The sequence below is a fragment of the Aplidium turbinatum genome, chromosome 7, assembly GCF_918807975.1.
Source record: "Aplidium turbinatum chromosome 7, kaAplTurb1.1, whole genome shotgun sequence".
NCBI lineage: Eukaryota > Metazoa > Chordata > Ascidiacea > Aplousobranchia > Polyclinidae > Aplidium > Aplidium turbinatum.
In genome coordinates, this window is record NC_137478.1 from 33,005,260 (window position 1) to 33,026,819 (window position 21,560).

Sequence of the window (21,560 nt, forward strand, 5' to 3'; positions counted from 1 at the left end):
GTTAAAAACATAGTTATTTGAAACGTAATGTTGAAATATCTGTCAATGGGTAAGACTTGGGCTACCGTTATGCTACACAGTAAATTAACAGTTCAGTCAAACAGTTTAGACAACATCTGGCAACGCTTAAATTTAACACACCCTCCTTTTGGCAGATAGTTGGACAATAGATAGTTAAAAACCACTGCACGTAATTCAAGGATCCATCTACAATTTCCAGCAAGTTAAAAATTCAATCCCCGCTCAAAGCAATATAGATATCTATCACTGCTGATCTTAAATTAGGGTAAATGCGAGTATGATGGCTTTTATTTTCGTTAGATTGTGGTATCATTGACTTTTACAAATCCCACACCTCCATTATTCTTGTTATTATAATGTTGATTGTGAAGTTAGATAGTCTGAAAAAAAAGCTTTGACTTCTTCAATTTCCAAATTTTGAAACTAGCAAGAAATTGCAAACAAAATATTGTTTCAACGTCTACCAACGTTGAAACAACGTAAATAAAGATTCCCTTCGTTCATGCTTGCGAGTTAGAAACTTTTTTCATCAAAATCATTTCATTTTTTTATCGTTTTTCTGTCCACGCATTGCTCACGTGATCATTCGGTTATAAGCGCTGACGGCTGAGCGCTTCTGCATAGTCGACAACTTATGGATGCGAATCTTGGAAAGGTCAAATAAAAACTGTAAAATTACATTTTATTGCGATGTTTCTAGTTCAATGGGTGAGAATTATTTAGAGTTAAAGCAACAATGTGTCGGTTGCGTAGCCGAGTGGTGGGAGCCCTGGTACAACGCTCAATAGGATGCCGGTTCGATACCGCTCAAAAGTATGCGACTGTCTTTTTCACAGGACACTTAAACTCATGCATGCCTGAAAATTTCTTCCTTGCCTTCCATCCATTCAATCTAAATCTTCAACACCAGGCATAAGCTTTAGATGAGACAAGCTATAAAACATGTTCAATCCAACTTCATAATTGCTTGATTTGTCTTTTTTGTTGTTACTGGAGCGACATTATAATTACTTGCAATTGTGTTTTGTAGTATCAGCTACTAAGTTTTAGTATTTCAATCTGTCGACATTTAAAAATTAGAAAACATGTCTCTCTCAAACAATGACGAACAAAATGCACATGCAGTTGTTCCAAATGAGGAAGTGGTGGATGAAGGTGAGTTTGATTTGATGGTTGCTCTAACATGTTGATAATTTTGATAGGATTGCGTTTTAAGTATTTTACACATTTTAAAATATTTTGCTTCATTTTAGTGAAAGAGAACAAAACTTAACCGCCATGGTCCCGACATCAAATCATCGACGTCTTCTTACGTTAAATTCAAGGCTCACATGCTAATTGTTAAAACAATATTTAATAAGTTTTCTTACAGGACAACCTCAGCAACAACTGACTTACCAGGACAACCGACATTTTTCTACAACTGTCCATCACCATGTTGATGAAGCAGTGGTCCAGGTTGACCAGCGGCAGTATCACGCCCATCATCATCATACGCATGTTGATCAACGAGTGGTCAAACGTGTTGACAAGAGGCAGTTTCATACAACGATCTACAATTTGCCAGAGCAAAGCTGTGTTCCATGTGGAGATGAAGGTTTGTACTGTTTATATTTGATTGAAACAGTTTCCGTAATTATGGTAATAATTTCTCGTTTGTTAAAGTATCAGAGCACTGAGCTGAATGATGACAGACATAGAGAGTTTGCAAACTGTTGCTATGCTGCCATATTTTAATTGAAAAGTTGTATTAATAATAATTGTAATTGTCAGTGAATCTAGCTTCATCATCAGCTGAACCATGGCAAGCTATGCAAACAAATCAGCTTCATGCTTTAAATATTTGTAAAAACAAAAACTCGAAGATGCAGCAAAATCATAGTAAAATGTTATAAGCTTAGCACCTAACAAAATATTTAATTTTATTACGAGGTTGGAATAACATTAAAAAACATGACGTCACTTGTTTGTTGCAATAAAAATGTAGATATATTACATCTCTTTGCATTTTGTTTATTTAATCAAAACAAACGTTAACTAAAATCAACGAAAACGTTGATCAGGGTTTAGTGGATATATTTAAATGAATGAATTTCAAATGTTTTGAATACATTATTTATTTTCCAAATTGGGCTGTTCAAAATAAATTTTTGTTCGCAACAAAATCTTTCACAAAGAAACACAATTTGAAACGAATTGAAATCATGGAAAATATTTTTCCATCGAAAAGAAATGTTTTAGATTTTCGAAACGAAATTTTTTCTGAAAATTTCAAAAATAATTCTAAATTTAATTTTTTTCTAAAATAAGAAACATAAACGTGTAAAACAATGTCATCAGTTTATCGCATAAAGTCTTCACAACATGGCCGGGGCACAAAAGCAGTGAGGCTTGTTCTAAGGGAATTTAAAGCTCATCTACTCTTTTTTAAGACATCTATGACGTCACAATAATTTGTTTTGACTTACAGAAGTGCTAAATTAAGAGCGAATTGCGTGAGTGACGTTCAGGGATTTCTAGTTGTACGTGATGCAAAGGCAGCAGTGGCCGAGTCGGCAGCAGTGGCCGAGTGGTTAGCGCGTTGGGCTCGCAGTCGAGAGCCTGCATGTTCGACTCCAGCCACCGCACTTGCTGTTGTTTCTCTGGGCAAGAAACTTTACGATAATTGCCTCTACCCAGTGATCGATTTCGAGTAATGGATAGTACCAAATTTAAGTCATAAGTAGAGTAGACAACAGGAAACAGACATTGCCGTCGGCTGCAGCGTGGGTCAGGTGTACGTCGGAAGGCGTATACCGATGCATAGCGCTCAAGTCCGCTTTCCCGCAATGCAGGATAAAGATAATAAACAAACAAACAAAAAACTACTCAGAGTAGGGTACGTTATAAAACAGTATTGCCAGATGCTTTTTCAAGAATTTTTTATATTTTTGGTCAGCTCAGAAGTAAACTGTTGCTTTGTAGTTGAATCTGTTGAAAAATTTGCAACACTTTATAGAAATTATTCCTGTTCAAAGCAATTAAGCTATAACTATAAAAAACAAATTTAATAAATAAACTTCGCTACGCAACACAATTAAGTTACCGACAAGTAGATTTCAAATTCTTACGGTAGTGAATTTTTTATTGAATTTGTTCTTTCATTTTAAGTTGTAATATAAGGTGGTACTTGTTAATGCGGTAATTGTTTAAAGCTTTTAAAAGTCTTGGGTTAGGGTTTTAACTAAAAACGTCTGGCAACACTTTTGCATAACGCACCCTACTCTGAGCAGGTAGTTTTACATCCCATACTTCTAGAAATTCCTGGTATCTTTGGATCATTGTACGTATGCAATACCAGTACATTCCCTCATTTTACGATACCAATCGGTGGGGTTTTGCTAGTAGCCTAAGAAACTTTTGAAAACGATGATGCAAGATCGCTTCGAAACCTGAGTTTGTTTTATTTTGGTGTAAATTCTAATCTGAAATTTTTATGCGTGTCGTCTCGTTTCAAATGGATAACTAAACAAAACAGTTTCACGAAATGAAACTTTTTGCTAACAAATTAATACTAAAATTTCTACATACAATTAACAAAATCCTTCACAAAAGTTTTTAATATTGTATTGAAAATATATAAAACATATGACTTGTGGAAGAAGCGAGACATTAAATCAAAATCTTCACTGTACTTAGTTTTACATGTTTGGACTCTTTATTAAACTTTTAATTCACTTTGTTGAACAATAAGTCACTCAAGGTCTAATCAAGTAAGGTTGCCAGCAAAACCAGTCGCCATGCAATTGCACAAATAATTTTGGCAAACAATTTTCATTTCTGCTTTTTAGGTTCAAAACAAGAATTAAAAAAACTCCAAAAAGCAACTTGCAAACAATATCATCCCAAACATGACGTTGATCTCTCCAACTTTAAAGCTTCTTCAGAGGGTTTTCCAGAAATATATCCTGAAATGGCTCAAATTGATTTTTACCAAGGAAGGTCCATTCCTGACGATGACAGGTACAATTCCGAAAGTCAAGGAATTAAGTTGGCCGCCTCTGACCAAACAGTAACCATCGATCAATTAGTTTCTGATGTTCAAAAGAACAGTTTTGTGTCGGTCATCGGATATCCTGGGTCAGGAAAAACAACCTTTTCAAAACGTCTGGCACGACGACTTTCTCAAAGTGAAGACTGCCTTGTCCTAAGGAAGCTTTTTATGGACATGAATGACTGCAACGAACAATTATCATTGAAAGAGTTTCTACTGGGAGATTGCAACTACAACTTAAGCGACCAAGAACAGAATTCTGTTTTTGAATGGATCACAGCCAATCCGGAAAACTGCTTCATAATTTTTGATGGATTTGATCAAGTGAGTTGGAACTTGAACAAAAATGTGAAAAAATCCAACTACAATACTCCACTTCAATACTGGGAACTTGTTTCGAATCTTTGTTTGGGAAAATTTCTTGAAAGTTGTCACTTGATATTCACTTCTCGACCACACGCCATGCTTGATATTCCAAAAAGATGCCGACCCAAACGCATTTACTTCATTCGTGATCTGACGTCTGACAACATGAAAATATTATTTGACGCCTTAGTCAACGACCAACAACAATCTAAGATTCTTTGGAACAATCTTACAGTAAAAACTCTACATTTAACATCAATGTCTCACAACCCTCTGATGCTGCAACTTTATGTGAGAGCATCACTTGGATCGTTACAAATTGATGATATATCCACGATGACCAGGATATTTCATACTGTATTGTTAAATCTTAAAACCTCTACACACGCCATTTCCACATCTGATGATATTGTAATCAGACTTTCAAAAATCGCATATGAAGCAACAAAAAAAGGAACCGTATTGATCACAACAGATGATCTTGTAAAAGAAAGTCTCACCAGTCAGGTAGTTCAAGATCTTGTCGTCGCTCTAATGGGAGTAAACAGAGAATATGCACTCCTGGAAGGGCAGCAACGGTTATACTTTAGTCACCAGACCTTCCAAGAATACTTTAGTGCTTTGTACATCTGTCGTGAAATGTCATCACCTGATTTCAAATTATTCGTTCAAAATAACTTACTGGAGGATCACTGGGCTGTGGTTGTCCAATTTACGGCCGGACTCCTTTTGGATCCGATCATGAACAAAGGTAAGTTTGTGTTTTATCTACAGACTATTCATCATAAACCTAACAATAAATTATATTATCGCACTTGTTTTCATTGTAGTAAGTTAAAACATGATTTATCAACTTAATGGGAACAAATCATTGCAATAATTTATCCTCCTTAAGCAAATTTTAATTGACTGATAAAGCTTGAGTCTTGATGTCATTTTATATAATAATTATTTCACCAACAACAATACTTTTTTCAAATCTATAGATCTATCGAGCTCTGCAGTTAACAAACTTCCTTCAATGGAACCTATGTCAGCACTGACACAAACGTCATCTCAACCAACAACTTCGTCTTCACAAATTGCTTCAAGTAGGAATATCAGATTGATATTTTGCGATTATATTGTGACAAGGAACAATATGTGTTTGCTTGTTTCCTTCAAGTAAAATTACTTTTGGGAACCACTGGGCTAAGTATTCGTCGGCATGTGCCCACAATCTTTATTTCCCAACGGGTCAATACGCTGCTTCAATGCAGCTGCAGCTGCATTGAAGCAGAGGTGAACAAAGTCACTATATTTGACTCCGGCTCCTGCTCCAACTTTGAAATTCATTTTGAAGTGAAATAAGCGTGAAACTGCCTTTTCCAAATAGTTTCTAAAAGACACAAAAAACCCTAAAAAGGCAAGGGCTTTTTGACCGGGGTTTTCTCAAACTTGCTTATACTAGCCTACACTATTCTCCCCCCCCCCGGACAGGAGAATAACCAACTCTTATAACTTAATTTAGTGTGATTTTAACAGAACATGTTTTGCACGTAAAGCAATATTCCACCACTTTGGGCCCCTAATTTCTCAATTACCTTTCTTATGCTACATTACGGGCCCCCCAGAACTAAAGAATAACAACTTTCATGCTTGAGTTTAGTCGTTTAGGATGGTTTTAACCAAACATTTTTGCGCGTAACCTATAAAACCACAATTTCAGGCCCCCAACAATCCCAGGCCAGGGCCTTCAAGGGTACGCCGTACCCCTCTCTCATAGGCCTTGCCTACTACTTCCGCAAACAACTATCTGCCGCTCCGTGACATTTGCTAAATGTTCTGTAATGTTTGTTTGTATATTTCATAACATGTTGTTTAAATTATGAGCTAGGCCAACACAAAATTTGCGAGGCCAAGCAACTGCATGTAAATTTAAGGCAAACAATAATGATAAGATAATTTTTTACTTTGGCCTTGCACTGTATCATATAAACTGAGTTTCGACTCAAGCGTTAGCAATGATTTGTTAGCAGACTTACTACTGATGTAAAGTGTACAAAGATCACATGACACAAGCACAACCAAGTTAACCATCGTTTCCTTTCAAGATTTAAAACCGTCGTTCTATTTCAAGTAAAATATATAGGCAGGACTACTTTACATTTGTGCGTTGAGCTAGATTTTTAACAACTTTGTAAAGTAATCTTTAAGTAACTTTAAAATGCATACATTAGCGATTGCAAACCTGTTTGCATTTTTATAGGCTCTTCAATCATCCAGATACCTTCAGAAGAATCCGTTACTTTACTACGCCACAAACCTTCCCAGCAAACCCGACTATCTTCATCAGGTAAAGTATAGGCTACTTAATATTTGTGAATTAGGACTGTCTGTAACAACACTGTATAAAGTAACTTAAAACACAAGCTACTTTATTCCTGCACTTCGAACGTTGAAAAGTTCATTTGCCCACCAAGATTATTTGTTTAATTAAGATAAAACGACAAACCAGAGTGGAATAAAGTGGGAACCGCATTTCCACAATTTTTTTTACACGTTATCTCGCAAACATTTTGGCAAAACCCAGATCTGTACCGCTCGTCAAAATTTACAACAAATTACAAGCTAAACATTTCAGTAAATAATACAGTGATTTGCTGTAGGTACGTCTGCAAAAGTGATGATGGCAAGCCGTTCTTTTCATGAGAATGCGATTTTTTTTTCAGGTGAAAAATTGCAAAAGAAGAAAGTATTTATTTCAGAGCTATATAAGAAAACTCGGGAAGTTTCAAGTAAGTAAATATTTTTACCTGGTAAACACAGTTTTCTATTCTAAAAAGGTTTTACCAATTTCAGGGTAGCCTATATTCAAGGCACTGAAACTCAACAATGCATTGCTTTTTGAGTGGTTATATTTTTAAAAAGTGTTCAAACTTCAAGTTAAAAGCAATCAAAAACTGTAAAATTATCAAGTGAATAGAATCAGCAGGTTCGGAAACAAATGTTAAAACAACAAATATTAGATACAGGCAGTGGCGTAGCTAGGGAATGTGCCGCCCGGGGCGGATTAACTCAAAATCAAAAATCGTAGTCTAAAAGTGCCGCCCCCAGACGTGCCGCCCAGGGCGGTCCGCCACCCCCCCTCTAGCTACGCCACTGGATACAGGTATAAACACAGTAAGCGTAAAAGCACAATAAGTAAGCTATACAACAAAAGTGGAAAAGGCATGATCACGGTTCAGGCAACAAAAGTCAATTTATTTACCAAGCAAAACCTTGAAGTTGAAATGGTCTTGGCAAGATAGCCTTACTATTTTCCAAGATTTTAGTCTACACCTCGCTAAAGCCATTCCGTCGATTATGGAGTGGCAACCAGAGATGATCGGAATCTGGATTTTCAGGCTTTGCATCCTGTTGTTTGGGGAAAATCTTTACATTACAAAGTCATTGTCTGTTTCTTCCAAAAAAAATATATTTTTACTTGATAGGCTAGTAAACTTTGCATTCGCATCAGCTCCGGTTTTCAGACTCGCGCTCCGGCTCCAGTTGAAAACAGCCGAACTCCGCATTTTTTTACTCCGGAATTCCAGCTCCTGCTCATCTCTGGTGGCAACCCATCCACCCCTTCTATAGTCTAAGCGTAAAACGTGTTGACCTGGAATAAATTGCGACCTTAACAAATTAAGTATCGTTGGAAAGCTTAACTCCTCTAGATTAAGATTGTCGCTCTCCTCCAACCAGAGACCCTTGGCAAAAAAAGTTATGGCCGTTTTTTAAGCAGCACCTTGCGCTGCTAGTGTCGAAAGTGCAATTTTCCTTTTGCGCAAGTTTCTGGTCTAATTTTTAACTTTTTTCCCTACGTGTATAAGAAAGAGACAACTCACGTTTCAAAAAACATTTTTTTATTTTTAAATGACGTCCTCTGACGTCATCAAATTAACATTGCTTACCTATTACTCCCAGCCCATTGATAATTGCAGATCCAATACATTTCAGTTCAGTTGTTTTTATTTCTGATCATCATATCAAAAACAATACACGTCAACATAGCAAAGGTCGAGAAAAAGGTAGAAGCGACAAAACGCGAACGTTAAAACGTGCTTGTGACCGAAGTAAGGTATTGGGTTGAAAAAAAATTGGCACGGTCGCAACACCTTCAGAAAAATTTAAAATATAAAGGGAAAATAAAAAAAAGAAAATGTTACAAAAAAAAACAAACAAATAAACAACATATATTTAGGCTATAGCTTTATTAGCCCACATAGCTTTAGCTGATATATTTAAGATTGGTATGGACAGTTGCTATGAAGATCGGTCATGGTGCGTTATCAAGAGTGCTGATGGTCGTGAGGGGAACACGTCTTGATGCGTTTAGCTCATAGCAAAGAAGAGCAAGGCAGGCAAAGAAAACCCCACAAAGAAATCCTACCACGGGCAAAGTCATTTCAAGGGCAACGCACCATGCCTTGCACGACTCACAAAATAGATAGGCTGTAACTTGACGACATAAAAACAATGACAAAAACAAATAAAACAAGCTAGCAAAAACAACATCATCATCCTGCGGAAATCCAATTATACCCAGAGAAGTTATGTCTTGAAGAAATCAAGCGTGCTTTGATATAAAGTTGCGTTGATAAAGCGATAATTTTACATCCCAGTCAGCTAAACTCGTCACCTCCACACCGATCCAACGTCAGCAAACGTTGAATTAATGCAAAAATGACAGGCATCGCTAGCTGGGATGCAGTAGTGGGATCAAAAAGATCGTTTTTAGACAGAACGGAGCTTCATATAATGTTTCAAGGGGGCATTTTGACCCCAGGTCCGGTTTAATGACGAAACTAAGTTTAATGAACTATGTTTAATGACTAAACTTTATTTCAATAATTATGCCTTCGAGGAAATGGTTGACAGTTGAGTGCCCAAGGCGTAGAACTATTGTTCTTGTCGATGGTGAAAATTCGACTCACACTGCTAATGGATATGCCATGTCTGAGGAGTACAGCTCAACTATCCAGTGGAATCTTTCGGGTAGCCCAAATTTCGGCAAAACACAAATATCCATCAAACAAGAAAAATTGGCAAATCGTGCGTGGGCCTGGGCAACCACCCTATGTATTAACGCAGCAGGCGCCTTCCTGCCATAGGAGAATAAAGATCGCCATGAACTATGTGGTACAGTACAATTTTTCATTTGATATTGTTTTATATTATTTTATCATAAGCAAACTTAAGAAGAAAATTTCATACGTTTCTAGGCTCATTTTCAGTCCAGCCTTTGCAGTAACGTTCCTATATCACTTAACTGGTGTGAACTTCTATGCTCGGTCGCTCATAAAATCAAAAGGGCAAAACGTTCCATTTTTTTATGAAATCATTTATTGAAACATGATCAAACTGTCACAATCCTCAGGGCAGTCTTCTTGTACATTACTGAGATTGCAACAAGTTTCCCCACGACACTCTCCACATGCTGTTACGCACTTTAAGCCATGTTTTCTGCAGCTGCAAGACATTGTACCACATTGATTTTTTGTTCCTTCTTTGCATTTGCATCGTACAACGTTCAATAGCCATTCTGGTGCCGGATCTAAATTGGTCTTTATTGGCATATTTGCTCCTGCTGTGTCAGCTTTCCATCCCCACTGTGCGAGATCCAAGATTTCGGTGTCAAGATGCTTCCACTGACATACTGAAACAACAGTTTTATATCAACTTAGATAAATCAAGTCTGGTTGCCATAAAATTTTTGATTTGTAGTACACCACTTGTTTATGCTAGTCATGTTATAACGCAAGTTGTTTTGCTATAACTTGCATTTTTTCCCTTACAGCAGTTTAATCATCATCATTTTCAGCCTGTGAGAGCCCACTGCAGAGCGTAAGCCTTCCCCTTTTCATGCCAATTTACATGATTATGTGCTAGTTGGTACCAATTGGTTGTATTGCATTGTTTGTCAATGTCGTCCCTCCATCTCATTCTTGTTTGTACGCAGTAGTCATCTTTGCACACAGTATCCCTGCGTACTGCAGGTACAGCAGTTTAATACTGTAGCGCAATTGGCTGTAATATTTTGAAGTTACCGACAATAAACAATTCTTGAAAAATATCTTCAAGTGCTATAATCTATAGAGCGAAGACGCTTTTATACTAAATGATTACCGGTATTGTGTTACAATACCATTAGGCTGCGCACTATTATTTCACCTGCAAATGTACTCTGAAGGAATGAAAAAGAATCGCAGCTTCGGTGGGTGGCAATCTTTCAGGATGAACAGTGGAAGCTGTGGCCGTGGAAGTTGGCAGCAGTGGCCGAGTGGTTAGCGCGTTGGGCTCGCAGTCGAGAGCCTGCATGTTCGACTCCAGCCACCCGCACTTGCTGTTGTTTCTCTGGGCAAGAAACTTTACGATAATTGCCTCTACCCAGTGATCGATTTCGAGTAATGGGTAGTACCGAATTTAAGTCATAAGTAGAGTAGACAACCGGAAACAGACATTGCCGTCGGCTGCAGCGTGGGTCAGGTGTACGTCGGAAGGCGTACACCGATGCATAGCGCTCAAGTCTGCTTTCCCGCAATGCAGGATAAAGATAAACCAAACCAAGTTGTTGCAACCATCTGCATGTACTTGACATGCCGTTAGTTGGCCAAGTGAATCTGCAGGTTTTTCACTAAAGCTTGATAGATCAACAAAATCTTTCATTATTATTGGTGAATCTCATTCAGACTGGTAGGCTACTCAGCAACATTTTCATTTCTTCTTATTTAATTAACTGTGCACCAATACAGTCCCAGTGACCGACCTTTTCAATAACAAATCTCTTCCAGCATCAGCTATTTGCTCACGTGTAGAATCTAATCTACCAAATACATCAGCAGATTGTTGAAATTTTTCCTTCTTCAGGTAGGCTAATTGAACATCTTTAGCTTTCCTAAGCAACAAGACAGATGAAATAATTAATCATTGTCACCAAGTAATGTGTGCATACACTCCTTACATTGGTATTACAAATAGAAGTAAATACAATATTAGAATAATATTTAGTGGATTTGGTAATGACTTCCACCTGAATTCTTGCATATCTTTTAAAAGCTGATCAGAAAATGGTAAAAATGTACCGTACTTTCAGACAAGCATGGTAAGCAGTTCAAGAATGAAGAGTGGGGAAAATCCAGAAAATACTGAAAGCAAGATTAAAATGTAGGCTACCACAGCTGATTAATTATATTGGTACCTTGTTGATATATTACAGAAGTTGTATCACATCCCCTCCAAGCATAAGCAAACAGCAACTAGCGTAATTTGAAACAACTTAGAAATTATTATTTTCATAAAAACCTTTGTAAAGCTGTGAAGAGAAAAAACTAACCTCAGACCTGGGAAAAAAATGGCCACACAGCACATTTGCTCGTTTAAACTTAATCTATATATGAATATGATATAGCCTTTACAGGTAGTCTCAGAAGTAACAAGAACCATAGTTCATAGGCCTACTGGTAGGCTGGCCTCCTTATTGAACTGATAGAGTGTGCAATTACCAGAATACGCATTATTGCATGGATATCACTAGAAGCTACCAGGTCTCAATGAACACCCTTCATTTGTCAGTTTGTGCACCAGTGCACTGGTAGCCTATAACAGTGGCCTACTACTACTACCATATTGCATTCATTGATACAAATACTTCACAACTGCATGCAATGCCATTTGAAATCCAAGATGTTAAATGAAAGAGGACTCAGCTAAAACAACAACAGAAAACTCAAAAATTTAATATAAGCTAGACGATTAGACATGCTGCATGTAAAGAACATTTAGACCTGTTTCCTTTAACTTTCATCATAGCCTAGCATACACTGTTATAGGCCTAGTGCATCTGTGTATCTCCTGCTGCCCGGTACCGTACCTAACGTTTTGACTTCTGTTGCAAACCAAATTAAATGAATAACCTGACATAACTTACCGATAATGATGTTCTTGCAAACAGCTCCCAAAACAAATTAAACTGGGCTATGTGCTTGCCTGGTAGCCTACTCAGTTCTGTGATATTTAGGCTAGTACTGCAGCCAGTGCAAAGTGATACCGTAGATCAAGAATCTTTGCTGTCCCAAACCTACTCAGTAGGCTACTGCCTAGTTACTTACAAACCTCATGGCTAATAAGCTGGTCAGTGGTCACCGGAGCAACTTCGACTGCCAGAATTTTACACGGCTTGCTGGCCGTTAACCTAATCATTCTGCTACAAAGTACGTACAATTTCAACCATGTTTCTGCTGAAAGCATAGTTTCTGCTGAAAGCATGATTGGCTGCGCCACTAGCGGCGCAAGGTGCTGCTTAAAAAACGGCCATAACTATTTTTGCCAAGGGTCCCTAGTTGGAGGAGAGTGATAATCCTAATCTAGAGGAATTAAGCTTTCCAACGATACCAAATTTTGTTAAGGTCGCAATTTATTCCAGGCGGCCCTATATTTTCGCATTTTACGCTCAGACTATAAGGGTGTTACGGCCAATCTCTGTACAAATCAAACGTCATATAAAACCGTTCAAGTCTACTGAATATTACGTCATGGAAGTTGCTAGAAAATGTGCCAAAATTGCACCATCGTTCATAGACTTGTGTCAAACTTGTTTGGACTTGTTTGGGCCTGTTTAAACAGGAAATATTACATCAGCTTTAAACACCTGTTGGAATGACTTCATAATTGTCTTTCATTTATTGCGTCACAGTTACTTTCTACGTGAATTTGAGATATTGATATCTATTCTGGTCATTCGTAAAATGATTGTTTGAAAGTTGGCCGCACTTTTAACTGTTGGCTTAGTGCTTGCTAGCTGGACAAAGGTTCCGTCTTTTATCCAAGTAATTTGTATTGTAGTGACAGTTTTTAGGTGTACGGCGTTGCACCAGTCATTTCGATAGCCTCGGGCTAATTTTACTGGAATACACTTTTGAATAGACGTTTCGAAAGTGTGTTTATTTTTGGGTCATTGCATGCAGACGAACGGATTTGGGAATCTTACGTTACAATTTTCCCACGAAGAGATTATGGTTTACCGCTGTGACCATAAAAAATAAAAGACGATTCTCTGGCTAGTGTTTGTACGGAAGCACAGGCAGCATAAAAAATAAAAGACGATTCTCGGTCTAGTGTTTGGCACAGAAGCACTTAGAAGCAAAGAAATAATAAAAGAAGATCTTATTGGTTGGTAGTCTAAAGAAGCAAAGAAAATTAAAGACATTTCTTCTCGGTAGGCAACTGAAGAACTTTAAGCTAAAAAGTAAAGACATTTCTTCTCAGTTTGGTACAGAAGAAAAATAACTTTGACATTTATTGGCAAGAAAGAAGATTAAAGGCAATCCATCTGTGCTTGAAGATTCAAGTGGAAGAATCCAAGCAAGTTTTGTGGACGTTTGGACTTCACATACTCGTACAGCTACGGTATCGTGCATTTAAATTCTTTTTTGTATTTTTACGGTCTTTGCAGTTAAGTTTTTTATAACTACTGTAATTTTGTGTGTTTGTGTAACTTAATTTTTTAGTTGTTAAATTTAGCCCTAACATTTAATATGTCTACACTCGGTGGTGACAGGGACTCGACCGCCGTCGACTCGACTGAGTTTAAGCCTGATGATGTTCTTTGCGGTCGGGCAGGCCATTCTGGGGAGGGACCCATTAACGATGAGGCTAAGTCAGTTCGAGAGGCCCGGCATCTTAGACGGGATAATTTGACTCAAATTGGGAAACTTTCTGTGGCCCTAGGTTCTTTGAGTGATAAGCAGGAACTGTTAATTTTTAGATCTAACTTATCTACTTTAGAAGAGGAATTAAGGCATTTCCATGCTCTTTTGAGTAAAATTGTTAACTCTGCAATCTTGGCAGAACTTCGTGATAGGGTAGATCCCGAATTTAACTCGTTAAAAAATAACTTCGAACAAAAAGAAAGTGATTTCTCAGATAGGTTAGATGCTGACATACATCCTGAGGATAGCGCCTCAAATGTAAGCACTAGGATGTCTGAGAGCTCGTCACGGATAGTTGCACAAATTAACCTACAGCTAAGACGAGAGGAGCTCCAGATCCAAGCCGAGGCCGAAGCAAGAGCTGCTGAGGCCATAGCGAGAGCTGAGACCATACGAGTTGAGGCCGAAGCGAGAGCTGCTGAGGCCGCCGCGAGAGCTGAGACCATACGAGTTGAGGCCGAAGCGAGAGCTGCTGAGGCCGCCGCGAAAGCCGAAGCGAGAGCTGCTGAGTTCGCACTCAAAGACGCACAGTTGAGGGCTGAACAACGTAAGGAGGTAGCTTTAGCTGAATATCGTTCTGAGTTGGGCTCCCGGCGTAGCTCTAGGAAGGGCTCTTCTAGGCATTCCAGAAGTGAACATCAATCGCAGTTTAATTTACCTAACCTTTTCCACACGCCTGTTCAATCCGTAAGTGGACCTGTACAATCCACATGTTTTCCAGCTGTTTCAGGAGGTCTCGGGGCCGCGGCTAAGGGTATTCCGAAGGCTGTAGAGCCAAGGTCTGCAAATTACAACCGAACTCCTCCCCCAGAGCGTACAGGTCACGGGGCCGCCATTAGCAGTAATGCTTTGCCCCCTTCACAGTTTTCTGCGCCGCTAGTTTTTGATCGCCCAGCTACACGTAATTTGGGTGGTTGTGAGAGGCGTATCGCGTCTCCTGATTTTAACGTGTTTGAGGATCGTGATCGGGCTGTGCATGTGACTGAGCCCACTCAGCCCCTTAAGGGATATAGCTTGTCTTCTCCCGCTAAATCGAGTTCTCAACAGCAGGATTGCTTTTTTGAATACCAAAATAGTAGGACGTTCTTCGATAAGGCGGCCTTGATTGGTTACGATGGTAATAATATGCCATTTGTCTTCTTTAAAAATCGTGTTATGGCCTTGATGGCAGCTTCGCCCTTTAAGGGAACTCGTTTGACTTTGTTGCAAGCAGCTTGTGTTAGAACAACTGCACAAACGATTGCTAATTTGGTTTCCGACACTCCTGGCTTGTCAGAGGAAGACAGGATAGAAATGTCGTTATCTCGCTTGTCCCAACGTTTTGGAGTTCGTGGAGGTCTTTTCGCAGTACCAGAAATTAGAAAGTATCGCTATGGTAGCAAATTGACTTCTATCTCTTCCAGTGATTTGAAAGAGTTTAAAGATGAATTGTCGCAGTGTTTGCTTTACGCGAAAGCTTATGGTCAGCGTGATAAATTAGAAGGACGTTTTGTTTTGGATTTGGCTAAACGACTCCCGTTTGACGCTAAGCAGCGTTATCTTGACTTTTTAGGTGATCAGTATGGTAGCACTGAGGAACCTACTTTTCAGAGTTTGTTTGATTTTGTAGTACGGGAGGAAACGCGCAAGTCGACTGATTTTAGCATTATGCTAATGGGCGATTCTGGTGAGTCGCAGCATTTTAAAAAGTTTGGCAAAGGAAAATTGCCTTCATGTCCGGTTAGGCAGACGTCGGTAAAACCCCATGATAATGTGATTTCAGGGAGTTCGCAGTACTCGACTGCTGTTGGCGCACCGCGCGGCGGTGTGGCCAGACATAGTGACATACCGGCGTGTTTTTGTTGTTCGTCACGTGGTCAAGTTGAATATCATTTTTTGTCTAATTGTAAAGAATTTTTGCGCTTGACACCTAAAGATCGGAGAGATGTCATTGTGAAAGCTGGCAAATGCTTGAATTGTTTGCGCCAGCATATGGTTAGAGACTGTAATCATGCAAATAACTGTCGTAAGTGTGGACCTACCAACGATAGGAAACACTATTTTCTTCTGCATGATTTTTATGTGACGTCACGTGATTCTCTGGATTTGGTCGGTAAAGATGAGGCTGGTGCCAGAGTTCCTGTGCGTAATGTTAAGATTGGAAATGTTAAAGCAGCCTTTAACCGCGTTACTGCTGCTCGTGTTTTGAATCCAATGACTGGCAAATCGAAGTTGGTGTATTGTCAGCATGATCCTGGTTCGCAGTTGACCTTTGTTTCGAGTGACTTGGTGTGCGAACTTGGTCTTAAACCGTATGATAAAGCGTCGTTTAAAATGGATACTCTGGCTGGTCAGAAACCTACTTGTGCTGACCTTGTTAAACTCAACATCCAGTCGTTAGAGACTGATGAACTGTTTTGTGATATAACCTCAGTGGTTAACCCAGCTTGGGCTGACGATGTTAAAACTTTACCCCATAAACAAGATTTAAGTGGTTTCCGTCATTTTCATGACGTGAATATGTTTCATTTGAATGATTGTAGTACTGTAGATGTACTGATTGGCAACGACAACGCTTATTTGATGTGTGCAAAAGAAGAGCGTGTTGGTGACAATCGTAGTGAACCGCATGCTTTGCTCACTCCTCTCGGTTGGTTGGCTTGTGGTGGTAAGTCACCCTTAGTTGAAAGCGTTGCTAAAGTGTGCAGAGTGCAGACGTCTTCAGAGTCGGATGTCATCTCTGGCTTTCAGCGTAAAATTGAGTCTCGCGATATGGAAATAGCAGACCTGAATAAAATCATTCAGGATTTGACTTTGCAAAATGAAACCTGTGAATTGTCTCGCAATGATATTTTGGCTAGAGAACTTGTCGAACCGAATATTGAGTTGAAAGATGGTCGATTTGAGATACCTGTTCCGTTGAAGGAAGATATTGATTTACCTAACAAATTTGTGTTGGCGTCAGATAGAGCTGCTGCTTTAAGGAAGAAGGCTTTAAAACAATCTGAATTTCGAGGAACTTGTGTAAATGATGTAATGTCTTCTTGTCCTGAATTGTCTGACTTGTTAAACCCTCTGGCAGATGTCTTGGCTAGATTTCGGCTTGAAAGATTTGGTTTCATGGCTGATGTGACCAAATACTTTTTTCACATTTTGGACTCTTCAATTCGTAAGCCCAATTTTATTGAACTGCTTACGTACACAGGCAGTGCCGTTCGGATCGTGAACGAACGCCCTTTGGTACCTTTGAGTGACGACCCTAGGGATTTTACTGTCATCACCCCTGCCTCACTTTTGACCCCATACTTAGACCCATACTGTGCTGTTGGGCAACCACATGATCGTGACCAATTAAGAAGGGATTATCGGTTCAATTTGTCACTTTCTCAGCAGTTTTGGAATAAATGGATCGATTTTTACTTGCCAGGTCTTCAGGGCCGGAAAAAATGGCTAAAAATGGCCGAGAATTTGGAGCCTGGTCAACTTGTAGTGGTAGGTTCTCTCCAAGACATTGGTAAACGTGGGAAGTATCAACTTGGGAGGGTGCATGAGGTAGTTCCACAAATTAGGAAAGGGAAGCCTGTGGTTCGTAGAGCCAAAGTTGCCGTCTGCAACTATGATGAGAGTACGGGGAAAGTGAAAGTAGACTACGTGTTGAGGGATATTTCGTGCCTCGCCCCCGTAAAGAACACCTAAGTGTTAGGGTTTGAGCCTGGTTTTGTCTGCGGTGGCCGATACTTGTCTGAGCCCGGAACAGTCGGTTATTATCGCAACTATTGTATATAGCGTCATTTAGCGTGTACCTATGGTACCAATTTCATGTATCGTCGTGTTTATTCTTATTGCTGTTCATTCTTTGCATGCCCTTTGTATTTGCGTATTAACTTAAACGTGAGTGATTCAAAAAATTTGTGTATCGTGTGTTTTATTCATTGGCTCACGATTGTCCTTCAATTCTTTTTTAGTTATGCCATGTTAGACTGTCATAACTAGGGGCCGCTATGTTACGGCCAATCTCTGTACAAATCAAACGTCATATAAAACCGTTCAAGTCTACTGAATATTACGTCATGGAAGTTGCTAGAAAATGTGCCAAAATTGCACCATCGTTCATAGACTTGTGTCAAACTTGTTTGGACTTGTTTGGGCCTGTTTAAACAGGAAATATTACATCAGCTTTAAACACCTGTTGGAATGACTTCATAATTGTCTTTCATTTATTGCGTCACAGTTACTTTCTACGTGAATTTGAGATATTGATATCTATTCTGGTCATTCGTAAAATGATTGTTTGAAAGTTGGCCGCACTTTTAACTGTTGGCTTAGTGCTTGCTAGCTGGACAAAGGTTCCGTCTTTTATCCAAGTAATTTGTATTGTAGTGACAGTTTTTAGGTGTACGGCGTTGCACCAGTCATTTCGATAGCCTCGGGCTAATTTTACTGGAATACACTTTTGAATAGACGTTTCGAAAGTGTGTTTATTTTTGGGTCATTGCATGCAGACGAACGGATTTGGGAATCTTACGTTACAATTTTCCCACGAAGAGATTATGGTTTACCGCTGTGACCAAAGGGCTATAGGCGGATAGCCAACCAGAACTAAGAAAACGTTAATGTTTTTTCTTGGAAACATGAAATTCAACATTTATGACACCAATTTTCAAAAAAATGGTTTAATTCAAAGTAATTTCAATGAATTATCTAAACAATAAATTTTTTGGCACAAATTGTTACTTGAATTTGGGAGTAAATACTTTTTTTTTTGGGTAACCTTACGCAGAAATCCCGCGTAAAGCTGAAGACGACAGTTTGTGATAGTTGTTGACAGAGTTGCCAACCTTGCAGTTTATGAGCAAGCTCAAACTTGCTTTTTTAAGTATACGCGTATTTTTTGCAACTTAAAAGTTGTTTATAATTTTCAATTTATTTTTAGTAAAACGTAAATTTATTGTGTGATTTTTTCCAACTGGTTTAGTTTTACAACTTTTATTTTATTGTTTGACGCTATAATTTATTTGGCAATTTTGCACAAAACTCCCGCCCAAATCTGCAGATGACAGCCATTTTGTTTTCAGTCATTGAAGAGAAAGGATCAGTTTTGATTCAGTTGCAGCAAGAAATAGTTAACAGTTTCAGCTTTCAATTCTGTCATCATTCTGCTTGGTTTCATCAGACAAATGTTTTAAAGTTTGTTTCTGTTCGTGTCTTCTAAGTTTGAAGAAAGCATCAGCTTGGATTGAGCTGCAGCAAGAAATGGCCGATTGGGAAATTTTTATGATCAAGTTGTGAAGTTGCTTCGAAAGTTTATCGACAAAGAAATCAAAGTTTATTTTAATTTGCAAGCTCTGCTTAGTTTAATGTTTTAACAAAAGTTTGGTTTCCACCTGCAAAGCTAGCCTAAGTATTTTGTACTAATTTGATAAAACTTCGAAGCTGTTGAAGACAAAACTTGTGATTTTGTGACCAGCTAACAAAAGTCTACTCAGGTTATTTTCAAATTAGAACTTTGACTCAAACCTGAAAGTTTTGTTCAAAATAATTTGTTTATATTTTTGTTTGATATATAAATGAATTAATGTTTTGATCTTTAGTAAACAACTTGTGTTCAATGTTTGTTTATTTTATGGTTAGAACCAAACTGTGGTTTTAGATGACAACCTGGTTAGCCGAGCTAATGTTGATTGATATTATTCCTACATTGTTAGATCACGATGATGTTCGCTCCATCATCGCCATCTCAAAGATTCTGCGGGAAAGCAACGACTTGGAAGTGACAGTCACAGCAGGAAGTCATTTTGAGGGAGGGAGGATACGGATGTTCTCCTCCGACACTCAGAATGACATCCATGCAGTGACGTCATTCATCAAGTCGATGCCGACGCGACTTGGAATCCTTGATCTGTCCTGGCGCCTCATGAATTCCAATCAATTCCTTCCATGGAAGGAGGCGATCAAATCGATGGATGGATCCGTGAGTCATGTTTAACTTTTATAACCAACACATTGATTCATGGTCAGTTGTTACGTTGATTTAACGTCGCATTACGTTGTTTTAACGTCTCAGTTTCACAAAGTAAGTTCCAGTTTCCAATTTTAATCATTTTCTAACAATTCTTGTAAACACAAAATAAATAAACAAAAAGTCACAACATAAATAAATTGTTTATGTTTAATTGTTGCGTCATAATTAATTTGTGTTTAGATTGTTCGGATGAATCTCTATGGCAACCGCCTATCTGTCGATGACGTCATCGAGGTGTTGCACAAAGTTGAGGAGGAAGTTGTGATGTGGCAATCCCTCGATGGTGGAGATGGGAGGTTGGGGAGAGATCCGAACATGAAGGAAAGATCCAAGCTGCAAGAAGCATTGGATCGGTCGAACAATAAAGTGAGAGTTGTTTACGTTGTATCAACGTTATAACAATTAATTGTGTCAACATTAAATCAACGTCAATTATTCGCTTTGTCTTTTACAGAAGTTGAGGATCGATGTTGGCCTCTTCGATTCCCTCACGCACAAGGATCGATGATGTTTTTATTTGTTGATGTTTACAATAAAATTATGTCATCCAGTGATTTTGTTTGGTTGAGTTGAAAATACAACAAACTGCTTGTTTACATCAGGTGACGTAATATCAACAAAAATGTTCAACAATCAACAAAAGTAAGTTTGTTTCTTAAACTTATTTATTTTTATGAAATAATTTCAATTAAAAATTTAAATAAAGTTATTTGTTAAAAGTGTTGCCAGATTAGATAAATATTTTTGTAAATTCAGTTTGAGTCACCATAGCAATATAAATTAACCATCGATATGAGCCACATTGTAGGTGTACTCAGTTCATTTGTATACAGTGTTGCCAGATTAAATTACTTTTTTTAAAGTTAAATCAGACCTGCAACCGTTACCTCTAAATGCCCATTGCCAGGGTTGCCAATTTTGTTTGAACTAGTTTTGCTGATTAAAGTTTGGGTTATAGCAGTAGCGTACCTAGGGTATGGCAGGCATGGCTCTAGCCATGGGCGCCACATTGATAGGGGCGTAAAAATGGGTTGGTTAAAATTTGTGACTTACACTTCCTTCAAAATTTAATTTGCGCTCAATACAAAGATCGAAATGGAGTCTCTTACTGTAGCCATTGTTGAACAATGAAACAGTGTCGTTGCAAAAGCGGCATTGTGCCTCTCGGCTCATTTTGCGTTCAGTCAGCAACAATTGAAAGTTTAGTAAAGTCGCTAATGAGCGATTAGTTGAAGCTTAAGTGTTGTTCGCCCCGATAGCTCGACCAGTGGTTACGCGCCCGGCTCAAGATCACGCGGCGCAAGTTCGACTCTCGGTGTGGGCGCTTGAGCAACGCATTTTAGGACTGCTCTCCATTCAGCGGCATCTAGTGAATGGAATAATTCCCCCGCAGCAATACTTCAACAAT

At 38.7% G+C, this 21,560-nt stretch overlaps 1 protein-coding gene across 1 annotated transcript; it reads left to right on the plus strand.

Moving 5' to 3' along the window:
- Nucleotides 1-1,106: 1,106 nt before the first annotated feature.
- On the plus strand, nucleotides 1,107-20,660 carry LOC145773951 (uncharacterized). Its single transcript, XM_082585076.1, has 9 exons — nucleotides 1,107-1,176; nucleotides 1,394-1,618; nucleotides 3,852-5,171; nucleotides 5,407-5,511; nucleotides 6,669-6,755; nucleotides 7,132-7,197; nucleotides 19,836-20,101; nucleotides 20,333-20,518; nucleotides 20,607-20,660. Exons 1-9 carry the CDS (start codon nucleotides 1,107-1,109, stop codon nucleotides 20,658-20,660), a joined length of 2,379 nt encoding a protein of 792 aa, XP_082441202.1.
- The last annotated feature ends 900 nt before the right edge of the window (nucleotides 20,661-21,560 follow it).

Excerpts from the sequence above, each read along its gene's own strand:
- LOC145773951 (XM_082585076.1), top strand. The coding sequence starts at position 1,107 with ATGTCTCTCTCAAACAATGACGAACAAAATGCACATGCAGTTGTTCCA. Across the intron at positions 5,172-5,406 it reads GGATCCGATCATGAACAAAG|ATCTATCGAGCTCTGCAGTT; the intron begins GTAAGTTTGTGT and ends TCAAATCTATAG. Across the intron at positions 20,102-20,332 it reads TCAAATCGATGGATGGATCC|ATTGTTCGGATGAATCTCTA; the intron begins GTGAGTCATGTT and ends ATTTGTGTTTAG.